General features: G+C 47.4%; 1 protein-coding gene across 3 annotated transcripts in view; it reads left to right on the forward strand.

Moving 5' to 3' along the window:
* The window catches only part of LOC129694699 (CD276 antigen-like), a 32,422-nt gene extending 14,378 nt beyond the window's left edge, over positions 1 to 18,044 (forward strand). For 2 of the 3 annotated variants that reach the window (XM_055631438.1, XM_055631437.1), the window contains exon 5: positions 5,825 to 7,470. In XM_055631438.1, the coding sequence (XP_055487413.1) occupies positions 5,825 to 5,877 (53 nt within the window). In that variant the 3' untranslated portion in view covers positions 5,878 to 7,470. Of the gene's footprint in view, positions 1 to 5,824; positions 7,471 to 17,368 lie in introns of those variants that run through there. The other variant, XM_055631440.1, reaches the window with a different exon arrangement.
* The last annotated feature ends 3,226 nt before the right edge of the window (positions 18,045 to 21,270 follow it).

Raw genomic sequence — 21,270 nt, forward strand, 5'->3', positions numbered from 1 at the left:
CTGGGCCTGGGCCTGGGCCTGGGGCTGGGGCTGGGCCTGGGGCTGGGGCTGGGCTGGGGCTGGGGCTGGGGGCTGGGGCTGGGGTTTCTTTTGGGCTGGGGTGGGGGTGGGGGGGGGGGGGGGGGGGAGAAGGAGTTTTCTTTTGAAATTTAGGGTGGGGGGGGGGGGAAGGATTTTGGATTAAAAAATGTGTGCGTAAACACGACAAAATGGAATCGGGAAACAGCTGTTTCCCCAATGGCGGTTGCGGGGGGAGGGGGGGGGGGGGCTGTGGCATCACACTCACATTAACCACCCCCCAAAACACATAGGGTGGGGGGGGGGGGGGGGGGGGGAGAAGAGAGGGAGGGAGGGGAGAGGAGGAGGAGGAGGAGGAAACGGGACAGATTTGGGAGGGGAAGGAGAGGGGGGGGAGGGGTGAGAGAGGGGGATGGGGAGAGAGAGATGTGGGGGAGAGGGGGATGGGGAGGCAGGGAGGGAGGGAGAGAGAGGTGTGGGGGGAGTGAGGTGAAAGAGTGGGGAGGGAGAGTGGCGGGGAAGGGGTGAGAGAAGTGGAATAGTGGAGAGGGAGGGGGAGAGGTAGAAGGAGTGGTGGAAGAGGGTCAGAGGGGTGGGGGGGAGAGAGGGGGAAGGAAGGGGGGGGAGAGAGGGGTGGGGAAGGGAGCGGGGTGGGGTGAGGGAGAGAAGTGGAAGAGTGGGGGAGGGAGGGGTAGGGTGAGTGGTGGAAGAGGGACAGGGGGGAAGGGGGGGGGGGGAGAGGGGAAGGGGGGGGGTGAGGGAGAGGGGAGGGGTAGAAGGGAAGGGGGTAGGGTTAGAGAGAGAGTACAGAGGAGATTTACTAGAATGTTGCCTGGGTTTCATCAACTAAGTTACAGAGATAGGTTGAATAAGTTAGGTCTTTATTCTCTGGAGCGCAGAAGGTTAAGGGGGGACTTGATAGAGGTCTTTAAAATGATGAGAGGGATAGACAGAGTTGATGTGGACAAGCTTTTCCCTTTGAGAATAGGGAAGATTCAAACAAGAGGACATGACTTCAGAATTAAGGGACGGAAGTTTAGGGGTAATATGAGGGGGAACTTCTTTATTCAGAGAGTGGTAGCGGTGTGGAATGAGCTTCCAGTGGAAGTAGTGGAGGCAGGTTCATTCGTATCATTTAAAAATAAATTGGATAGGCATATGGATGAGAAGGGAATGGAGGGTTATGGTATAAGTGCAGGCAGGTGGGACTAAGGGGAAAAAAAGTTGTTCGGCACGGACTTGTAGGGCCGAGATGGCCTGTTTCCGTGCTGTAATTGTTATATGGTTATATGGAAGGGGGTGGGGAGAGAGGGATGGGTGGGAGAGGGAGAGGGAAACATTGAAACATAGAAATTAAGTGCAGGAGTAGGCCATTCGGCCCTACGAGCCTGCACCACCATTCAATATGATCATGGCTGATCATCCAACTCAGTATCCCATACCTGCCTTCTCTCCATACCCCCTGATCCCTTTAGCCACAAGGGCCACATCTAACCCCCTCTTAAATATAGCCTATGAACTGGCCTCAACTACCTTCTGTGGCAGAGAGTTCCAGAGATTCACCACTCTCTGTGTGAAAAATGTTTTTCTCATCCTGGTCCTAAAGGATTTCCCCTTTATCCTTAAGCTGTGACCCCTTGTCCTGGATTTCCCCAACATAGGGAACAATCTTCCTGCATCTAACCTGTCCAACCCCTTAAGAATGTTGTAAGTTTCTATAAGATCCCCCCTCAATCTCCTAAATTCTAGCGAGTACAAGCCTAGCCTATCCAGTCTTTCCTCATATTCCTCAGGGCTTTATTCTTTGGAGCGCAGAAGCGTAAGGGGGGCTTGATAGAGGTCTTTAAAATGATGAGAGGGATAGACAGAGTTGACGTGGATAAGCTTTTCCCACTGAGAGTAGGGAAGATTCAAACAAGGGGACATGACTTGAGAATTAAGGGACTGAAGTTTAGGGGTAACATGAGGGGGAACTTCTTTACTCAGACAGTGGTGGCTGTGTGGAATGAGCTTCCAGTGAAGGTGGTGGAGGCAGGTTCGTTTTTATCATTTAAAAATAAATTGGATAGTTATATGGACGGGAAAGGAATGGAGGGTTATGGTCTGAGCGCAGGTATATGGGACTAGGGGAGAATACATGTTCGGCACGGACTAGAAGGGTCGAGATGGCCTGTTTCCGTGCTGTAATTGTTATATGGTTATATGAAAGTCCTGACATCCCAGGAATCAGTCTGGTGAACCTTCTCTATACTCCCTCTATGGCAATAATGTCCTTCCTCAGTTTTGGAGGCCAAACTGTACGCAATACTCCAGGTGTGGTCTCACCAAGACCCTCCCTGCTCCTATACTCATCCTTTTGCTATGAATGCTAGCATACCATTCGCTTTCTTCACTGCCTGCTGCACCTGCATGCCTACTTTTAATGACTGGTGTACCATGACACCCAGGTCTTGTTGCGTCTCATCTTTTCCTAATCGGCCACCATTCAGATAATAGTCTACTTTTCTGTTCTTGCCTCCAAAGTGGATAACCTCACATTTAACCACATTATACTGCATCTGCCATGCATTTGCCCACTCACCCAACCTATCCAAGTCACTTTGCAGCCTCCTAGCATCCTCCTCACAGCTAACACTGCCCCCCAGCTTCGTGTAATCCGCAAACTTGGAGATGTTACATTCAATTCCCTCGTCCAAATCATTAATATATATTGTAAATAGCTGGGGTCCCAGCACTGAGCTTTGCGGTACCCCACTAGTCACTGCCAGCCATTCTGAAAAGGACCCGTTTACTCCTACTCTTTGCTTCCTGTCTGCCAGCCAGTTCTCTATCCACATCAATACTGAACCCCCAATGCCATGTGCTTTAGGTTTGTATACTAATCTCTTATGTGGGACCTTGTCGAAAGCCTTCTGAAAGTCCAGATATAACACATCCACTGGTTCTCCCTTATCCACTCTACTAGTTACATCCTCCAAAAATTCTATAAGATTCGTCAGACATGATTTACCTTTCATAAATCCATGCTGACTTTGTCCAATGATTCCACCACTTTCCAAATGTGCTGCTATCCCATCTTTAATAACTGACTAGCATTTTCCCCACCACCGATGTTAGACTAACTGGTCTGTAATTCCCCGTTTTCTCTCTCCCTCCCTTTTTAAAAAGTGGGGTTACATTAGCTACCCTCCAATCCTCAGGACAGAGCTCGAAATTAACGGTTGCCCGGGTGCCACTGACCACTCAAAGCGCCGCCGGGCAACCTAAACACCGAGTCATTTTGCCCGGCTTGGCAACCAGATACATGTTTGTACCGAAGATAGACACAAAAAACTGTAGTAACTCCGGGGGTCAGGCAGCATCTCTGGAGATGAGGAACGCGCCGTTTTATGTCGGCGATGACGGCTGTGTTGCGTGGGACAGATACTAGGTGCAGGGTGACGAAGGGTCGGAGCGAATGACGGGCCCCAAACAGCGGCAGCAGCGGCCGCGACAGCGGCTCCATCACCCCCTCCTCTCGCGCCCCGCCCACCCCGGCCGCTGCTTGCAAACCCGCTAACGGCGCTTTAGAAAAAATCCTTCTGCACGCCGAGGCCGGGAGGACCCGTCATTCGCTCCGATACTTCTGAAGCAGCTGCACCAAAGATACTATAACTATATGATCTCTGAGCTGCACCAGTCGGCCCCGCACCTTGCTGTTGGCTGGCGGTGGCGAGGAAATCCCAACGGCCAAGGCAGCGGGCGATGTTGTCCGAGGAGCGATGACCCTTCTTCCTCCCCCCCTCGCCCCCATTCTCTCTCTCTCTCTCTCTTGTACTCCCCCCCCCCCCCCCTTTATCCTGGGACCCCTCCTCTACATCCCGCACTGATCCCCATTCCCATTCCCATCTCCATTCAGTCCTCACTGACATCCCCTGTGCTCCCCCCCCCCCCCCCCCAATCTATTCATCCTGCGCTGATCAACCTATCCACCTCGCAATAATTCTCCTGTCCCCCCCCCCCCTATCCATCCTACACTGGTTCCCCAATTCACCCTGTACTTACCCCCCTTCCCATCCATCCTGCATCCTTCTCCTCCATCTCCCATCCATCCTGTACTGATCTCCCATCCATCCTGTACTAATCCATGCATTCATCCCATACTGACCCACCCTGCATTTACCCTGCACCATCCCCTCATTCATCCTGTAGTGATCCCCATTCATCCTGCACAGACCCTTCGATCCACACTGTACTGATCCCCCCCCCCATTCATCCTGCGCTGATCTCCCCTCCTCCCCCCCCCCCCCCCCCCATCCATCCTGTACTGATCCTCCCATTGAAGAAGAATGGGGGGAACAGTCTGAAGAAGGGTCTCGACCTGAAACGTTGCCTATTTCCTTCGCTCCATAGATGCTGAGTTTCTCCAGCACTGTTGTCTACCCCCATCCATCCAGTACTGAACCCCCCCCCCCCCCCCATTCAACACCAATGACATCCCCCGTGCTGCTCTCCCCTCACAATTTTACCTACTCCAACCAACACGCTCTTTGTCCTCCTCTGCTGGACTCTGAATTTCTCCCAGTCCTCTTGTAGGCTGCTTTTTCTAGCTAATTTGTACGTTTCATCTTTTGTTTTGATACTATCCCTGATTTCCCTTGTTATCCACAGATGCACTACCTTCCCTGATTTATTCTTTTGCCAAACTGGGATGAACAATTGTTGTAGTTCATCCATGCAGTTTTTAAATGCCTTCCATTGCATATCCACCGTCAACCCTTTAAGAATCAATTGCCAGTTTATCTTGGCCAATTCACGTCTCATACCCTCAAAGTTACCTTTCTTTAAGTTCAGAACTTTTGTTTCTGAATTAACTATGTCACTCTCCATCCTAATGAAGAACTCAACCATATTGTGGTCACTCTTGCCCAAGGGGCCACGCACAACAAAACTGCTAACTAACCCTCATTACTCAATACCCAGTCTAGAATAGCCTGCTCTCTCGTTGGTTCCTCTACATGTTGGTTTAGAAAACTATCCTGCATACATTCCAAGAAATCCTCTTCCTCAGCACCCCTGCCAATTTGATTCACCCAATCTATATGTAGATTGAAGTCGCCCATTATAACTGTTTTACCTTTGTTGCACACATTTCTAATTTCCTGGTTGATGCCATCGCTTGCCACTACTACTGTTAGGTGACCAGTACACAACTCCCACTTGCGTTTTCTGCCCCTTAGTGTTTCGCAGCTCTAACCATATTGATTCCACATCCTCCAAGCTAACGTCCTTCCTTTCTATTGCGTTAATCTCCTCTCTAACCAGCAACGCTATCCCACCTCCTTTTCCTTTTTGTCTATGCGAAAGTGGAACTAGTGTGAAGGGGGATCGATGGTTGGCACGGACTCGGTGGGCTGAAGGGCCTGTTTCCATTCTGTATCTCTAAACAAAGCTAATATTAAGTTGAACCTTGTATGATGAAAATCTACATTAAACTAAATAATAACATACACGCAATGTCACTGACGGGGACTTTTTAAAGTTTATTGCTCTGATGTTACGGTTCTGTTTGTCCCCCACATTGTTTTGATTCCTTTCATGTCATAAGGAATAGGAGTAGAATTAGGCCATTCGGCCCATCAAGTCTACTCCGCCATTCAATCATGGTTGATCTATCTCCCCCTCCTAACCCCACCCTCTTGCCTTCTCTCCCTAACCTCTGACACCCGTACTAATCAAAAATCTATCTATCGCTCCCTTAAAAATATTCATTCTCTGAGCTGGGATTGGAGCGCCTTTGTGATGATAGTTGTTTGTCCACTTTCAGAGGCCACGCACAGAACGTGGAGAACGTCTGGAGACTCCGCTGTTAACCTGTAGCAACGACAAAGCTGGAGGCAATGAATGCAGTGATTTATGGAGCTCACATCCTGTGGAGCTGTCCGAGTATTATTGTGTATACGTTTCATTTGTTTGCTTTAGTTTAGTTTAGTTTTGTTTAGAGATGCACCAGCCCACCGAGTCTGTGCCGACCAGCGATCCCTGCACACTAGCTCTATCCAACACACACTAAGGACAATTTACACTTACACCAAGTCAATTAACCTACAAAGCTTCACGTTTTTGCAGAGTGGGAGAAAACCCACGCAGGTCACGGGGAGAACGCACAAACTCCGTACAGTCAGGATTGAACCCGGGTCTCTGGCGCTGTGAGGTAGCAACTCTACCGCTGAGCCACCGTGCCTCCCACACTCCAAAAATCGACTATTTTTAATTAACACATCTCATTTGATTGTGCAGTTTCTTAAACTGTATAAAATTATACACCCCAGAATAAAGAAAGGTGTCGACCTGAAACATCACCCATTCCTTCTCTCCAGAGTTGCTGTCTGACCTGCTGAGTTACTACAGCATTTAGCGTGTCTACCAGCATCTACAGTTCCTTCCTACATAAGTTATACACCCCATTCAAGTCTGGCCATATATTAGCCAAAATATCTTTCTGAAATTTTATAAAATATATAGATGGAACTTCTGGGTTTGCACAAGTAAATTCATTTTAAAAACCTCTTAAAATTTACATTCTCCGGTGAAATGTCGTTTTTTTCCCAACATGTTTTGTTTTCTCACACCAAATATTAGTTCCATGTAGGTTTGCAACGGGAACTGTTGCCTCTTGCTGAGGGGAGTGGGTGGGTTTTCAACTGACTGTCCAGAGACCTGGGTTCCATCCTGACTACAGGTACTGTCTGGAACTGAGTTTGTACCTTCTCCTTGTGACCAAGTGGGTTTTCTCCAGGTGCTCCGGTTTCCTCACACATCCCAAAGACATACATGTTAATTGGCTTCTGTAAATGTAAATTGTCCCTAGTGTGTGGGATAAAACTAGGGTACAGGGTGATCGCTTGTCGACGCAGACTCGGTGGGGTAAAGGGCCTGATTCTGCGCTGGATCTCTAAAGTCTAAAGGGTGATCAATGGTCGGCATGGACTCGGTGGGCTGAAGGGCCTGTTTCCATGCTGTATATTTCTCCCCGTGACCGTGTGGGTTTTCTCCGGGTGCTTCTGTTTCCTCCCACACTCCAGACATGAATGTTTGTAAGTTAATTGTCTTTGGTAAACATTGTAAATTGTCCCTAGTGTGTTTGATAGTGCTAGTGTACGGGGTGATCGCTGGTTAGCACAGACCTGGTGGGCCGAAGGGCCTGTTTCTGCTCTGCATCTATAAAATTGAAAACTAAACAAACTAAAAAGACTGGGAGGTAGACACAAAATGCTGGAGTAACTGAGCGGGACAGTCAGCATCACTGGAGAGAAGGAATGGGCGATGGTTCAGATCGAGACCCTTCTTCAGACATCTTCAGACGGGTCTCCACCCGAAACATTACCCATTGCTTCTCTCCAGAGATGCTGCATATCTCGCTGAGTTACTTCAGCATTTTGTGTCTATCTTCGATTTAAACCAACATCTGCAGACACAACCCTGATTGGACTGATCCAGGATGGGGATGAATCTGCCCACAAACCGGAAGTGACTCAGCTGACATCCTGGCGCCATTGCAACAACCTGGAACTCAATGTTCTTAGTGGAATTAATTGTAGACTTTAGGAGAGACCCTCCTCCCCTCACCCCACTCACCATCAACAATACCACAGTCACATCTGTGGAGTCTTTTACGTTCCTGGGAACCATCATCTCCAAGGACCTTAAGTGGGGGGGTCACCATCGACTCCACAGTCAAAAAGGCACAACAGAGGATGTACTTCCTGCGGCAGCTGAGGAAGCACAACCTGCCACAGGCAATAATGGTCCAATTCTATACGTCCATCATAGAGTCTGTCCTCGCCTTCTCCATCATGGTCTGGTTTGGCTCAGCCACCAAGCACAACATCCGGAGGCTGCAGTGAATCGTCTGATTAGCTGAGGTTATTGGCTGCAACCTTCCCTCCATTGATGAAGTGTACACTGCAAAGGCCAGGAAGCGAGCAGGTACGATCATCTCTGACCCCTCTCACCCTGGCCACAAACTCTTTGAATCACTTCCTTCTGGAAGGCGACTCTGGACTTTCAAAGCTGCCACAGCCAGACATAAAAACAGCTTTTTTCCATGAGTAGTAGCTCTACTGAATAACCAAAAATATGTAGCCTCCTTTTGTTCTGGTATTTTATTTAATTCACATGTTTAATCGATAATGTTTTCTTCTTAATGCTTAATGTTTTATGTGTCATTCTTAATTATGTGTCATGTTGTCACTTGTGAGCGGAGCACCAAGGCAAATTCCTTGTATGTTGGAATACACTTATTCAATCTAGTTAAGAGTGTTTTATTGTCATATGTCCCAGATAGAACGATGAAATACTTACTTGCTGCAGCACAACAGAATATGTAATCATAATAAATAATAACCAAAACTCCGGAAAAAAAGAACAAACAATAACAGTGTAATAATAATAATAATCATCATTGCATATGAGGTTGTTGTGTTTAATAGCCTGATGGCTGTAGGGAAGCAGCTGTTCCTGAACCTGGATGTTACAGTTCTCAGGCTCCTGTACCTTCTTCCCAATGGCAGTGGTGAGATGAGTGTGTGGCCAGGATGGTGTGAGTCTTTGATGATGTTGGTTTGTCTTTTTGAGAAAGGGACTACGATAGATCCCTTTGATGGTGGGGAGGTCAGAGCTGGTGATGGCCTGGGCAGTGTTTACAACTTCTTGCCGTCTTTTCTGCTCCTGGACGTTCAAGTTGCCGAACCAGGCCACGATGCAATCCTCTTTGACATACTGAATCTCCGTAATCTTATCAGGAAGTAGAGGCATTGTTGTGCTTTCTTTATGATTGCATCAGTGTGCTGGGTCCAAGAAAGATTGTCGGAAATATACACGCCCAGGAATTTGACAATATTCAATTATTATAATTCCTACACAAAATATTCCATCAGCCCAGTTAACAGAAGGACGGGTTAGACCGAGTGTTCCCACTGCACATCAAAGCCAAGATGCAGAGTGAGTGTCAAGTCCATGGTGAATTGCCTGATAGAGGTTAATCCCATTAATCATAGTCACAGTGTGGAAACAGGCCCTTTGGCCCAACTTGCCCACACCGGCCAACATGTCCCAGCTACACCAGTCCCACCTGCTTGCATTTGGCCCATGTCCCTCTAAACCTGTCCTATCTATGGACCTGTCTAACTGTTTCTTAACGTTGGGATAGTCCCTGCCTCAACTACCCCCTCTGGCAGCTAGTTCCATACACCCACCATCCTTTGTGTAAAAAGGTTACCCCTCAGATTCCTATTAAATCTTTTCCCCTTCACGTTAAACCTATTGTTCTCTTGTTCTCGATTCCCCTACTCTGTGCATCTACCCGATCTATTCCTCTCATGATTGTATACATATCAGGGCTGCCAACTCTCACGCTTTGAGCGTGAGACTCACGCCCTCAAGCAAACTCTCACGCCCTCACGCTCATCAGAAATTTCTCACGCTCAGTGGTGAGAAATTTTGTGATCAACGAAAATGTCAAAACTCGGATAAACTGCACGGTCCGCGGGTGTTGGAGAGAAGAGGCTGCGGGAGGGATGGGAGCAGAACCAGCGGCCGGAACAGATGCGGGGAGCCGGGACGGACGAGTGTTTGCCGGGGCCGGCGTGTCGCTCGCTGCAGCTCTGGCCATGGAGCATTCCGGACAGTCCCGGGCGTCGGAGGCGTAGGAAGCGTTGAGCCGCTGCCGCTGCCGCCAGAGTCTCTGTGCCGAAGGGACAGACTCTCAAAGGGAGGTGGAGAGAGAGAGAGAAAGGAAGGAGACAGGGAGACAGTGGGGACAGAGAGAGGGGGGAGTGAATGGAGAGAGAGAAGGGGGAGAGGGGGGGGTGGGGGAGAGAGAGAGGGGAGAGTGAGGTGGGAGAGGGGGGGAAGTGAGAGAGGGGTGAGAGGGAAGAAAGTGAGAGAGAGAGGGAGGAGAGGGTAGGAGAGAATTGGAGAGAAGGGGAAGAGAGAGGGGTGGTAAAAGAGAGAGGGAGAAGGGCAGAGGGGGGAAAGAGAGAAACGGGGAAAGAGAGAGATGGGGGGCAAAGAAAAAGAGATAGAGACAGAGGAGAAAGGGCAAGGGGGAAGAGTGAGGTAGGAGGGAGAAATGGGGGAAAGAGGGAGGAGGAGAGGGGAATAGGGAGAAGTGAGAGGAGAGACAGAGAGAGAGGGGGAGAGAGAGAGAGAGGGGGAGAGAGAGTTAGGGGAGAGAGGGGAGAGAGAGTTAGGGGGAAAGAGGGGGAGAGAGGGAGAGGGGGAGAGAGAGAGGGAGAGAGGGGACAAGAGAGAGGGGGAAGAGTAAGGTGGGAGAGAGAGAGAGGGGAGAGAGAGAGGGGGGAGAGAGGAAGAGAGGGAAGGGGAGAGAGTGAGAGGGGGAGACAGGGGAGAGAGAGGGGGTGAGAGGAGAGACAGGGCAAGAGAGAGAGAGGGGAAAGAGAGTTAGGGAGGGGAGAGATAGGGGAGATAGAGAGAGGGGGGTTGAGAGGAGAGAGAGCGGAAAAGAGGGGGGGGAGAGAGAGAGAGAGAGAGTCTCTGTGTCGAATTTGCCCAGGTGACCGGCATGGATCAGGCTGCGGCTCGGTGCATCCTGGAGGACAACCAGTGGCTGCTGGAAGTAAGTACCAAGCACTGGGTAGAAACGGTGGAAGATAGTGGACTTCAAATGGGGGTGGTTGGAGAAAGCATCCTGCTTGCCTGCTAGATTTTCACTTACTGTAACTGCAGGAAAAATGTTCCCGATGTTCAGAACCATGGGTCACAGTTTAAGAATAAAGGGGGGGGCAGTGAGGACTGAGATGAGAACAAACTTTCTTCACGTAGAGAGTTGTGAATCTGTGGAATTCTCTGCCACAGAAGGTAGTACAGGCCAATTCACTGGATGTTTTCAAGAGAGTTACATTTAGTTCTTGGGGCTAACGACATCATGGGTTATGGGGAAAAAACAGGAAAGAGGTACTGATTTTAGATGAATAGCCATGATCATATTGAATGGCAGTGCTGGCTCGAAGGGCCGAATGGCCTATTCCTGCACCTATTTTCTATGTTTCTATGCTTGAGTATATGGCAATAAAACTCGATCACTTGATTTTGAAGCATTCATGCATGGTGGAGGTATAATGTAGTCATAGAGTGATACAGTGTGAAAACAGGCCCTTCGGCGCAACTTGCCCTCACCCGCCAACATGTCCCAGCTACGCTACCTGCTTTTGGTCCATACCTCCAAACCTGTCCTATCCATGTATCAGTCTAACTTTTTCTTAAATATTGGGATGGTCCCTGCCTCAACTACCTCCTCTGGCAGCTTGTTCCATACACCCATCACCCTTTGTGTGGATAAAGTTACCCCTTAAAAAGTTACCTCTTAAAAATACTTCATACAAAAAAGATTGAAATCATACTTCTACAGTGCACTAAAACATGAGATTTCAAAAAGTTCCTACCCTTCTTCCACACCCTCTCCCCACTCGGTTGCTCCACTCCCTCACCGGGTACCCCCAAGGCCAGTGATCAGTGATCGCACAGCCTCCCCCCTTTCAAAAACGCTCCAATCTAATTTAAAGCATATATGTTGCATTCAAGTGTAAGTTATAAGACTCGCTACAGTATGCACCATATTGCACAATTTCAAGCTGAAAAATGCAAATGTTCCGTACCAATGGGAGGGGGCACCCTCCTCCCACCCCCCTCCTGCAGCGTCGAGTCCTGACAACATCCTCGTAAATCTTCCCTGTACCTTTTCCAGTTTTGACAATTTATTTTCTATAACATGGTGCCCAGAACAGGACATGATATTCTAAATGCGGCCTCACCAACATCTAATACAACTGCAACATACGTACAGAATGGTGAAAAGCACAGAATCGTACAGAAACTTACAGAATGGTGAAAGGCCTGGATAGAGTGGATGTGGAGAGGATGTTTCCACCAGTGGGTGAATCTAGGACAAGAGGTCATAGCCTCAGAATTAAAGGACATTCCTTTAGGAAGGAGATGAGAAGGAATTTCTTTAGTCAGAGGGTGGTGAATCTCAAGTCAAGTCAAGTCAAGTCAAGTTTATTTGTCACACACACATACGAGATGTGCAGTGAAATGAAAGTGGCAATGCTCGCGGAACAACAAAACAACCAAACAAATTATAAACACAATCATAACACACATATTATTTTACATAATAAATAATAGAAGGAAAAACGTTCTGTACAGTTAGCCCCTGGTGAGAAAGGCGTTTACAGTCCGAATTGCCTCTGGGAAGAAACTCCTTCTCAACCTCTCCGTTCTCACTGCATGGCAACGGAGGCGTTTGCCTGACCGTAGCGGCTGGAACAGTCCGTTGCAGGGGTGGAAGAGGTCTCTCATGATTTTGTTTGCTCTGGAGTTGCACCTCCTGTTGTATAGTTCCTGCAGGGAGGTGAGTGAAGTTCCCATAGTGCGTTCGGCCGAACACACTACTCTCTGCAGAGCCTTCTTGTCCTTGGCAGAGCAATTCCCGAACCAGATGATAATGTTCCCGGACAAGATGCTTTCCACCGCCGCTGCGTAGAAGCACTGGAGGATCCTCGGAGACACTCTGAATTTCCTCAATTGCCTGAGGTGGTAAAGGCGCTGCCTTGCCTTACTCACCAGTGCTGAGGCGTGTGATGACCATGTCATATCCTCAGAGATGTGGACTCCCAGATATTTAAAACAGTTCACCCTATCCACAGGATCCCCATTTATACTCAATGGAGTGTACGTCCTCGGATGATGTGCCCTCCTAAAGTCCATGATCAGCTCCTTTGTTTTTTTGATGTTCAAGAGGAGGCTGTTCTCCTGGCACCAGAGTGCTAGATCAGCCACCTCCTCCCGGTAGGCCCTCTGTGAAATTCTTTACCACAGAAGGCTGAGGAGGCCAAATCCATGTATATTTTCAAGGCAGAGATAGATAGATTCTTGTTTAGTACGGGTATCAGGAGTTATGGGGAGAAGGCGTGAGAATGGGGTTAGGTGGCAGAGATAGATCAGCCATGATTGAATGGCAGAGTAGACTTGTTGGGCCAAATGGCCTAATTCTAATCCTATCACTTATGACCTTATGAACATAATCTCCTAACCTTTATACTCAATACTCTGATTGATGAAGGCCAATGTGCCAAAAGCCTTTTTGACCTCCCTATCTACCTGCGGCTCCTCCTTCAAGGAACCATGCACCTGTACTCCTAGATCCCTCTGCTCTACAACACTAGCCACAGCCCGACCATTCACTGTGTAGGTCCTGCCCATGTTAAACTTCCCAAAATGCAACACCTCACACTTCTCTGTTTTAAATTGCATCAACCATTCCTCCGCCCACCTGGCCAATCGATCAAGTTCCTGCTGCAATTTTTCACACCCATCTTCACTGTAAAACCACCCTCTTTTGTATCATCTGCAAACTTGCGAATCTTGCCCTGTATGTTCTCATCCATATCATTGATATCATTGAAATGCAATCATTGAATCCATGAACATTATTGATGTAGCATGATTCAAATAATGATTGCCAACATACAATAGGGATTACTGATTTTATTCAGGCAAGTTTGAGAGTAAAATGGAAACAATGATTGGAGATATTGAGGGCTGGGTAACATACCCCCTCTAGTGGTTTTAGCTCGCAATCGCAGTTAATGGAATCCATGGTGAATCTCAGTAAAACTCGGTGGTGCAGCGGTAGAGTTGCTGCCTTCCAGCGCCAGAGACCCGGGTTCGATCCTGACTACGGGTGCTGTCTGTGTGGAGTTTGTACTTTCTCCTCATGGACCGCGTGGGTTTTCTCCGGGTGCTCCAGTTTCCTCCCACACTGCAAATACGTGAATGTTTGTAAATTAATTGTCTTTGGTAAAAATTGTAAATTGTCCCTCATGTGTTTGATGGTGTACGGGGTGGCACGGACATGGTGGGCCGAAGGGTCCGTTTCTGCTCTGTATCTCTAAAGTTAAAAGCTAAACACATTAAAAAGACTGGGAGATAGACACAAAATGCTGGAGTAACTCAGCGGGACAGGCAGCATCTGTGATTTTTGAACAATGCTTGTGAAGCCGAACTTGAGAAATGCTTCACTATACGTGCGCGTCTTGGAAGACAAGGTTCACAAAACACACGATATACGCAGGGCCTCAGGGGAATTTTATCAGTGGGTACAAAGTTTCTTTCAGGCCCCCTACCCTTCTCCATTAGTCATCCTGTTTTTATCTACTACGGGTTTTATGCCATGAGCTGTAGCCTGTAAGGCAAAAAGGGGTATGGAAGATGAGAGAGGGGTGGAATGGAGCGCTCTGTTGATTTTCTGCATTTGAGGCCTTATGCTCCTATACTCCCTCCATGATAAATATAAGTAAATATAAATAAAGTAAAAAAGATCAGAAAGCTCATTTGTTTTGAACATCTTTGTTTATGCTACAATACAGATAAGGAGAAAGAATTCACATTGAAACATCCTTTTATATTTCAATTCAGATCAGATCATCAGACGACATAATTACTAGTGAAAAGTAAAAGAAGGTAGATAAGCTTAGTATTTACTTTAAATAAAGAGCTTTCCTGACATTTTTTGTGAAAAATTTCGAATCACAGCATGAAAATGTATTGTTCTGGCAATGTTTGATTCAACACTTAGCCTGGCCAAATCCACAAGACCTTCCTGAGACATTGACCTTAAATAATTCTTAATCAGCTTGAGTTTGCTAAATGATCTCTCTGCAGAAGCTACTGTTGCTGGAATTGTTAATGGTATTCTTTAGCCAACTCAAACATTTGGAAACAGGTCACCAAGTCTGAAGAAGGGTTTTGGCACGAAACATTGCCTATTTCCTTCGCTCCATAGATGCTGCTGCACCCGCTGAGTTTCTCCAGCACTTTTGTCTATCACCAAGTCTATACTCAGTTAAAAAGTTCAACAGATCTAATGGTTTTAACTGCATTTACAAAGTTCATCCTCCCACTAATACACACTCAGACACACTCACATACACACACACCCACCCACACACTCACCCACCCACTCACACACACCCACTCACTCACACACCCACATCCGCACACACATCCACTCACACACCCACCCACTCACCCACCCACACTCACGCACCCACACCCACTGACACACTCACCCACACCCACACACACCCAAGCGACTGAAACAGCCGCGGCTGCCGCCTCTTCAGAAAGCCACCGATGCTGCTGCCCTTATCTCTACCCCAGCGCCCCACTGGCCTCCACCAGCGACTCCGCCGACCATCGCCTCTCCACCGGCCACCAGTGGGCTAGAACCGTAACCTCACCCGAGCTCCTGTCGCAGCACCAGGCCCACAATCTCCACCATGCAGACAGCAGGGAGGAACGGAGAAAGAGGGAGGGAGTAAGTTATGGAGGGAGGGAGAGAGGGGGAGAGGGAGGGAAGGGGGGGAGAGTGAGAGGGGAGGGAGGGAGGGACAAAGGGAGGGAGGGAGGGAGGGAGGGACAAAGAGAGGGAGAGAGACTGAGACACATGAGAGTAGTTGAAAAAAGAAAGACAACGAAATCTGTCAGGGGCAACTTCCTTGCATAACACTGTAGAAGTGAGTAATAGAAGCAGGCAGCTATGTTGTAATTACATAGATCTGTTTTGCCTTCTTCTTCTTTGTGTTGTGAACGTGTGCCCGTGAAAAAAACCCAACAAATAGCACGCAGGAAATACCATCAAATTCCAGGTAATTTGGGATTCTATTTAAGGATAATTTTTTTGAGGTGTGGAAGTACTTGAAGGAGATGAGACGGAGCCGTTCACACCTTTTGTTTGTTTGCTTTTTTTCTCTGTGTCATTACAATGGCTCAGTGGCTGTGCTTCCTTTGGAGAAGCTGCCTTGCCTGTATTTGTGAGACGCAGGCAGGCAGACCTCACCTCAGAGGGTTCACTCTTGTTTGAAACCCTTCAATTTGCGCTTGCCCCATGCGATTCTCATTGTCCAATTTGTGGTCAAAACTCTCTTTCCCTCCCATTGGCAAGCGCAATATATTTCAAGGGGGCTCGAATACAAAAACAGGGATGTAATGCTGAGACTCTATAAGGCGCTGGTCAGGCCGCATTCGGTGCATTGTGAGCAATTTTGGGCACCATATCTGAGGAAGGATGTGCTGGCTCTGCATAGGGTGCAGAGGAGGTTTACAAGAATGATGCCAGGAATAAGTGGGTTAACATATGATGAGTGTTTGACGGCACTGGAGCTAGATATTGTGGAATTTTTATGGACATCTTAAACCCCTCATTATTAAGGTCCACGGTTCCCACCTGCTTTACAACATTAAAGAACTAAACATTCCATGAATTAGTATGGTTTAGTTTAGAGATAAAGCATGGAAACAGGCCTGTTGGCCCATCGAGTCCATGTTATGTAGCAATCATCCGTACACGAGTCTATCCTACATGAGTATGTCCATGAATACTTCTACATGTGTGCAGTCGAGAGCATGTAGATTGGTTGCATCTCGGGCTGGTTCAGCTTCTCAAACTCCTAGAAACAAAGATTACAAGGAATGGTGGACACTGCCCAGTCCATCACACGTACTGACCCTTCCACAATTGAAGGGATCTACAGGAGGCAATGTCTCAAAGGCATCATCAAGGACCCCCACCACCTTGGCCCTGTTGCACATTTACTCGTACCATCAGCAAGAAGATACAGGAGTCTGAATGCCTCGACGTCTAGTTTCAAGAACAGTTTCTTCCCAACAACCATTAGGCTCATGAACATTACAAAACAAACTAAACTATGAAGTGTCTTTGTTGCAGAATTTGGGCTTTTTGCACTAATATTGATTGGGGTTTACAATTTGTTGGTGTTTATGAGGTTATATAGGAGTACTGTGTTTACTGTCGTGCTGTTGGTACATATGACAATTGGGTGGCTGAGTTCAGGTACGTGTCAGTCAGTGCTATATGGATGTTTGCGGACACGTGTGGGAGTTGGAGGGGGGAGGGTGGGTGTCGGTGCTGGTGGCATATTGACGAGATGCTGTTCTACGAGTGGTCTTGGCTGGATAGGTGGGGAGTGCTTTAGTGGTGGTGATCATGAATGAGTTTGAATTAGCATTATCACCGAGTCAGCTCTCTAAATTGGAGGACGGCGATATTACAAGACAGAGAGGAGATGCGGCAAAAGTGGATGAAATCTGCCACTTGGGGCGAATGCAGGAAAAAAGATTGTGCAAATATAGACACACAAAATGCTGGAGTAACTCAGCGGGTCAGGCAGCATCTCTGGAGTGACGTTTCGGTTCGAGACCCTTCCTACTGGATTTATTCTTTCTATTTCCATAAACTTCATTTAATCTAATTTGGGTTATTTTACAGATGAATGCAAGCAACAGGATATCTGAACAGAGGATGCAACCGGAACATGGATTTCTTCCCCTCCCCTTTCCTTTGATTAACTTTCCGAATTCCAATCAGTACCTGAAGAATTACTGCAGTCATGTGACATTCTATGTTAACGGTGATATCTACGGATATGAACAGTTCATTTACAATGTACTTTCTGGTCATATCGCTGGCCGACATTACCCTGCTTCAGTACCGGACTGGCGAGGAGAGGGGTGTCAATTCGCCTGTCGATCCACAAGTCCAAGGGGCTTGCCTGGATTGGGGCAATGCCCATAAGATCTAGGGCGCAGACAGGACTTTGCAAAAAGGGGCCAAAACCTGGCACCTCTTACTTGCGGCGGGCTCAGTAGACTATTTCTGTGCACTTTGCTAATTGGGAATTGTGCTTGTGTATGGACTGTATGAAAGAAACTGTATGTAGCTTTCCAAATTCCAATCGGCACCTGGAGAATTATTAGAGGTGTGACATCTTATGTTAGCGCTAATGCCTTGAGATGTGAACTGTAATTCACAAATAACTTACTTTCTGTTCAGATTGCCACCCTGCATTATTCTGACTTCATTGAGTGCTGGCAGTAGTGACATTGAACAATTGTGCTGAAGTATCATTTTTAACCTTTTGGTCATTAAAATCTTCCGGTCTAAATCCGAGCAGCTCTTAGTAAAGGCACCACACATAATCCTCATAATCAACACTAAACATTGAAGGCAACCATTGATGGTGACATGAATCTTTGTTCACCAAAATCAAAGCATCATCAAAGTGTCACAAAACAAGATGGAGAAAAGCTAAAGATTGCAGTTGGTTGAAATCGTGCAAATATGAGCATTTGGAATATCCATTTCCTGACATGCAATTCACAACAGGCAATTGCCCAGGCCCCAGCATAAGTTCATCATTCATAGGAGCAGAATCAGGCCATTCAGCCCATCAAGTCCACTCCGCCATTCAATAATGGCTGAACTACCTTTCTGTCAACCCATTCTCCCCTCTAGATCGCTTAATGAGTAACAGTGTAGCAGTGAACACAGGAACAGAAGGGAAAGGACACAACGTGCTGGAGAAACTCAGTCTTAACTGAAGAAGGGTCCCAACCCAAAACAACACCTCATGTGCTCCAGAGATGCTGCCTGACCTGCTGGTTTACTGCAGCACTTTGTCCCCTTTAGTCAGAGCTGCCAAGATTTGTCAGAGCATTTCAGTATTCTAGTACCTGTACCTGAAAATCAGTATTTTACTGAGGAAATCAGTATTTTTGCTGAAAATTGGGTTTTTTAATGTGCGGTCATACCCATGCAAGAGTACAAGAATGCATAACTTTGCTACCAATTGACATGTCTTCTATGCACCTTACTTGACAGTGCATTCATTGCCATCTCTTTGTCTACTGATGTTTGAACAGCTGCTTCCTGCTTTTAGCACCAGATGATGATGTAGAAGCCATTTAGGAAGCCTCCCTCTCCCTCCTTCCTGTCTCTCCCTCCCCCTCTCCTTTTTTTTCTGCCTCCTTCCCCTCTCCATCCTCTCCCTCTCTCCAACCCTCACTCTTTCTTCCTTGAACCCACACACCGTTCTGTAAAATCAAGGTTTAAAGTTTCTTGAAAACAGCTTCACAGGTAGATCAGGGCGACACAGTGTCGCAGCGGTAGTTGCTGCCTTGCAGCGCCAGGTTCGATCCAGACGAGTGCTGTTGGTACGGAGTTTGTACGTTCTCCCCGTGCCCTGCAAGGGGTTTCTCCGAGATCTTCGATTTCCACCCACACTCCAAAGACATACGGGTATGTTGTTAAATTGGCTTGGACAATGTGAAAGTACGAAAAAAGCATGTGTAGGATAGTGTTAATTTGCAGGGATCACTGGTCGGCACAGACCCAGTGGGCCAAATGACCGGTTTCTGCGCAGTATCTCTAAAACTAAAGAAGCCTTCATCGGTCAGGGTATTGAGTATAGAAATTAGGTTACAATTGCAGGTAGACAAAAATGCTGGAGAAACTCAGCGGGTGAAGCAGCTATGGAGTGAAGAAATAGGTGACGTTTCGGTTGAGACCCTTCTTCAGACTATTTTATTCAGAGATTTTAAATTTATATCAGAGATGTTACAATTGCCTTATGTGGTCCGGACGAGGGCCTGGGCTATAGGGGAAGGTTTGGGCAAGCTAGGCGCTTTATTCCTTGGAGTGCAGGAGGATGAGGGATGATCTTGCAGAGGTATACAACATCATGATGGAACAGGTGGGGTAGATATGATTTGATTTGATTCAACTTTATTGTCATTGTCTTCAAGTAAGGGACAACAAAATGCTATTTCCCATACAGTCATACGAATAAAAAAAAACAGAAACACAGAACACGATAGTCCACAACATTCCCACAACGCCACCAGAGTTCCCCACTGTGAGGGAAGGCACCAAAGTCCAGTCAACCTCCTCGCTGATGTTCCCCGATGTTCACCCGTGGTCGTGGCCTCCCAAGCCCCCCGCGATGTTCAGGCCCTCTCGCCAGAAACGATGGAACCCTGACGTCGAACGGAAGAACATCCTCAGCGGCCTGGACCTCTGAATTGGCCACCTCCCACCGGAGTCCGCGGCTCCCAAAGCCCACAGGCCGAGCTGGGAGGAGATTCAACGCTGGCGGCCCCCGACAAAGGGTCGCAGGACTCCGCAATGTTGGTCAGCGCCGGGAGCTCCACAGACCATAGCTCGGTGATGTAAATGCAGCAGGCCTAACACTGCGGAGCCTCAAACGGCGATCCCAGGTGAGGCATCGCCCGCTCCGCGATGTATCCAGCACTGCGCCGCCGCTGCTGAAGCTCTGGTTCGGTCACTTCCTCGTCAGGAAGTGACTGAAAGGTTTCCCCCTTACCCTCGCCCCCTCCTCCACATAAAATACATAAACAACATCTCCAAAAACATACTTTAAACAACTAAAAATAGAAAAAGATAAAAACACAAACAGACTGTAGGTGGATGCAGTCATCAACAGCGCCACCGGATGCGTATTCAGGGAATCAAGAACCAGAATATAGGTTTAAGGTGAGAGGGGAAAGATTTAATAAAAACCTGAAGGTCAACTCTTTCACACAGGGTATATGGACTGAGCTGCCAGAGGAGGTACTATAGCAATATTTAAAAGATTTTGATGAGAATGTACATAGCATAATTAGCAAGTTTGCAGACAACACAAAAGTGGGTGGTATTGTAGATAGTGAAGATGGTTGGCAAAGATTGCAGCAGGATATTTATTTGTTGGGCAGGTGGGCTGAGGAATGATTGATGGAATTTAATACAGAGAAATGTGACCTATTAGAATTTCCAGGACCTACACAGTGAATGGTAAGATTATGGGGTGTTTTAGAGCAGAGGGATCTAGGAGTTCCCTGATAATGTCATCACAGGTAGATAGAGCAGACAAAAGGCTTTTGTCATATTGCCATCGTCCGTCAGAGTATTGAATATAGTAGTTGGGAGGTCATGTTTCAGTTATGAGGTGAGATCACATTTCAAGTATTTCGTTCAGGTTTGGTCACCATGTTATCAAAAAGATATAAAGCTGGACAGGGTGCAGAGATCACATATGAGGATGTTGCTAAAGAGAAAGGTTGAGCAGGATGGGACTTTATTCCTCAGAAGGAGGAGGGGTGATCTTATAGAGGTGCACAAAATCATGAGGGGAATAAATCAGGTAGGACCAGTGTAGATGGGGCATGTTTGGTCGGTGGGGACAAGTTGGCCCAAGGGCCCGTTTCAACTCTGTATGACCTGAAATATTTGGAAAGGTACATGGATCAGAATGGTTCAGAGGGATACGGTCAAAATACAGGCAGGTGGAACGAGCGTAAATGGGGCATTTTGGTTAGTATGGGCAAGTTGAG

This window comes from Leucoraja erinacea, unplaced genomic scaffold, assembly GCF_028641065.1.
Source record: "Leucoraja erinacea ecotype New England unplaced genomic scaffold, Leri_hhj_1 Leri_75S, whole genome shotgun sequence".
NCBI lineage: Eukaryota > Metazoa > Chordata > Chondrichthyes > Rajiformes > Rajidae > Leucoraja > Leucoraja erinaceus.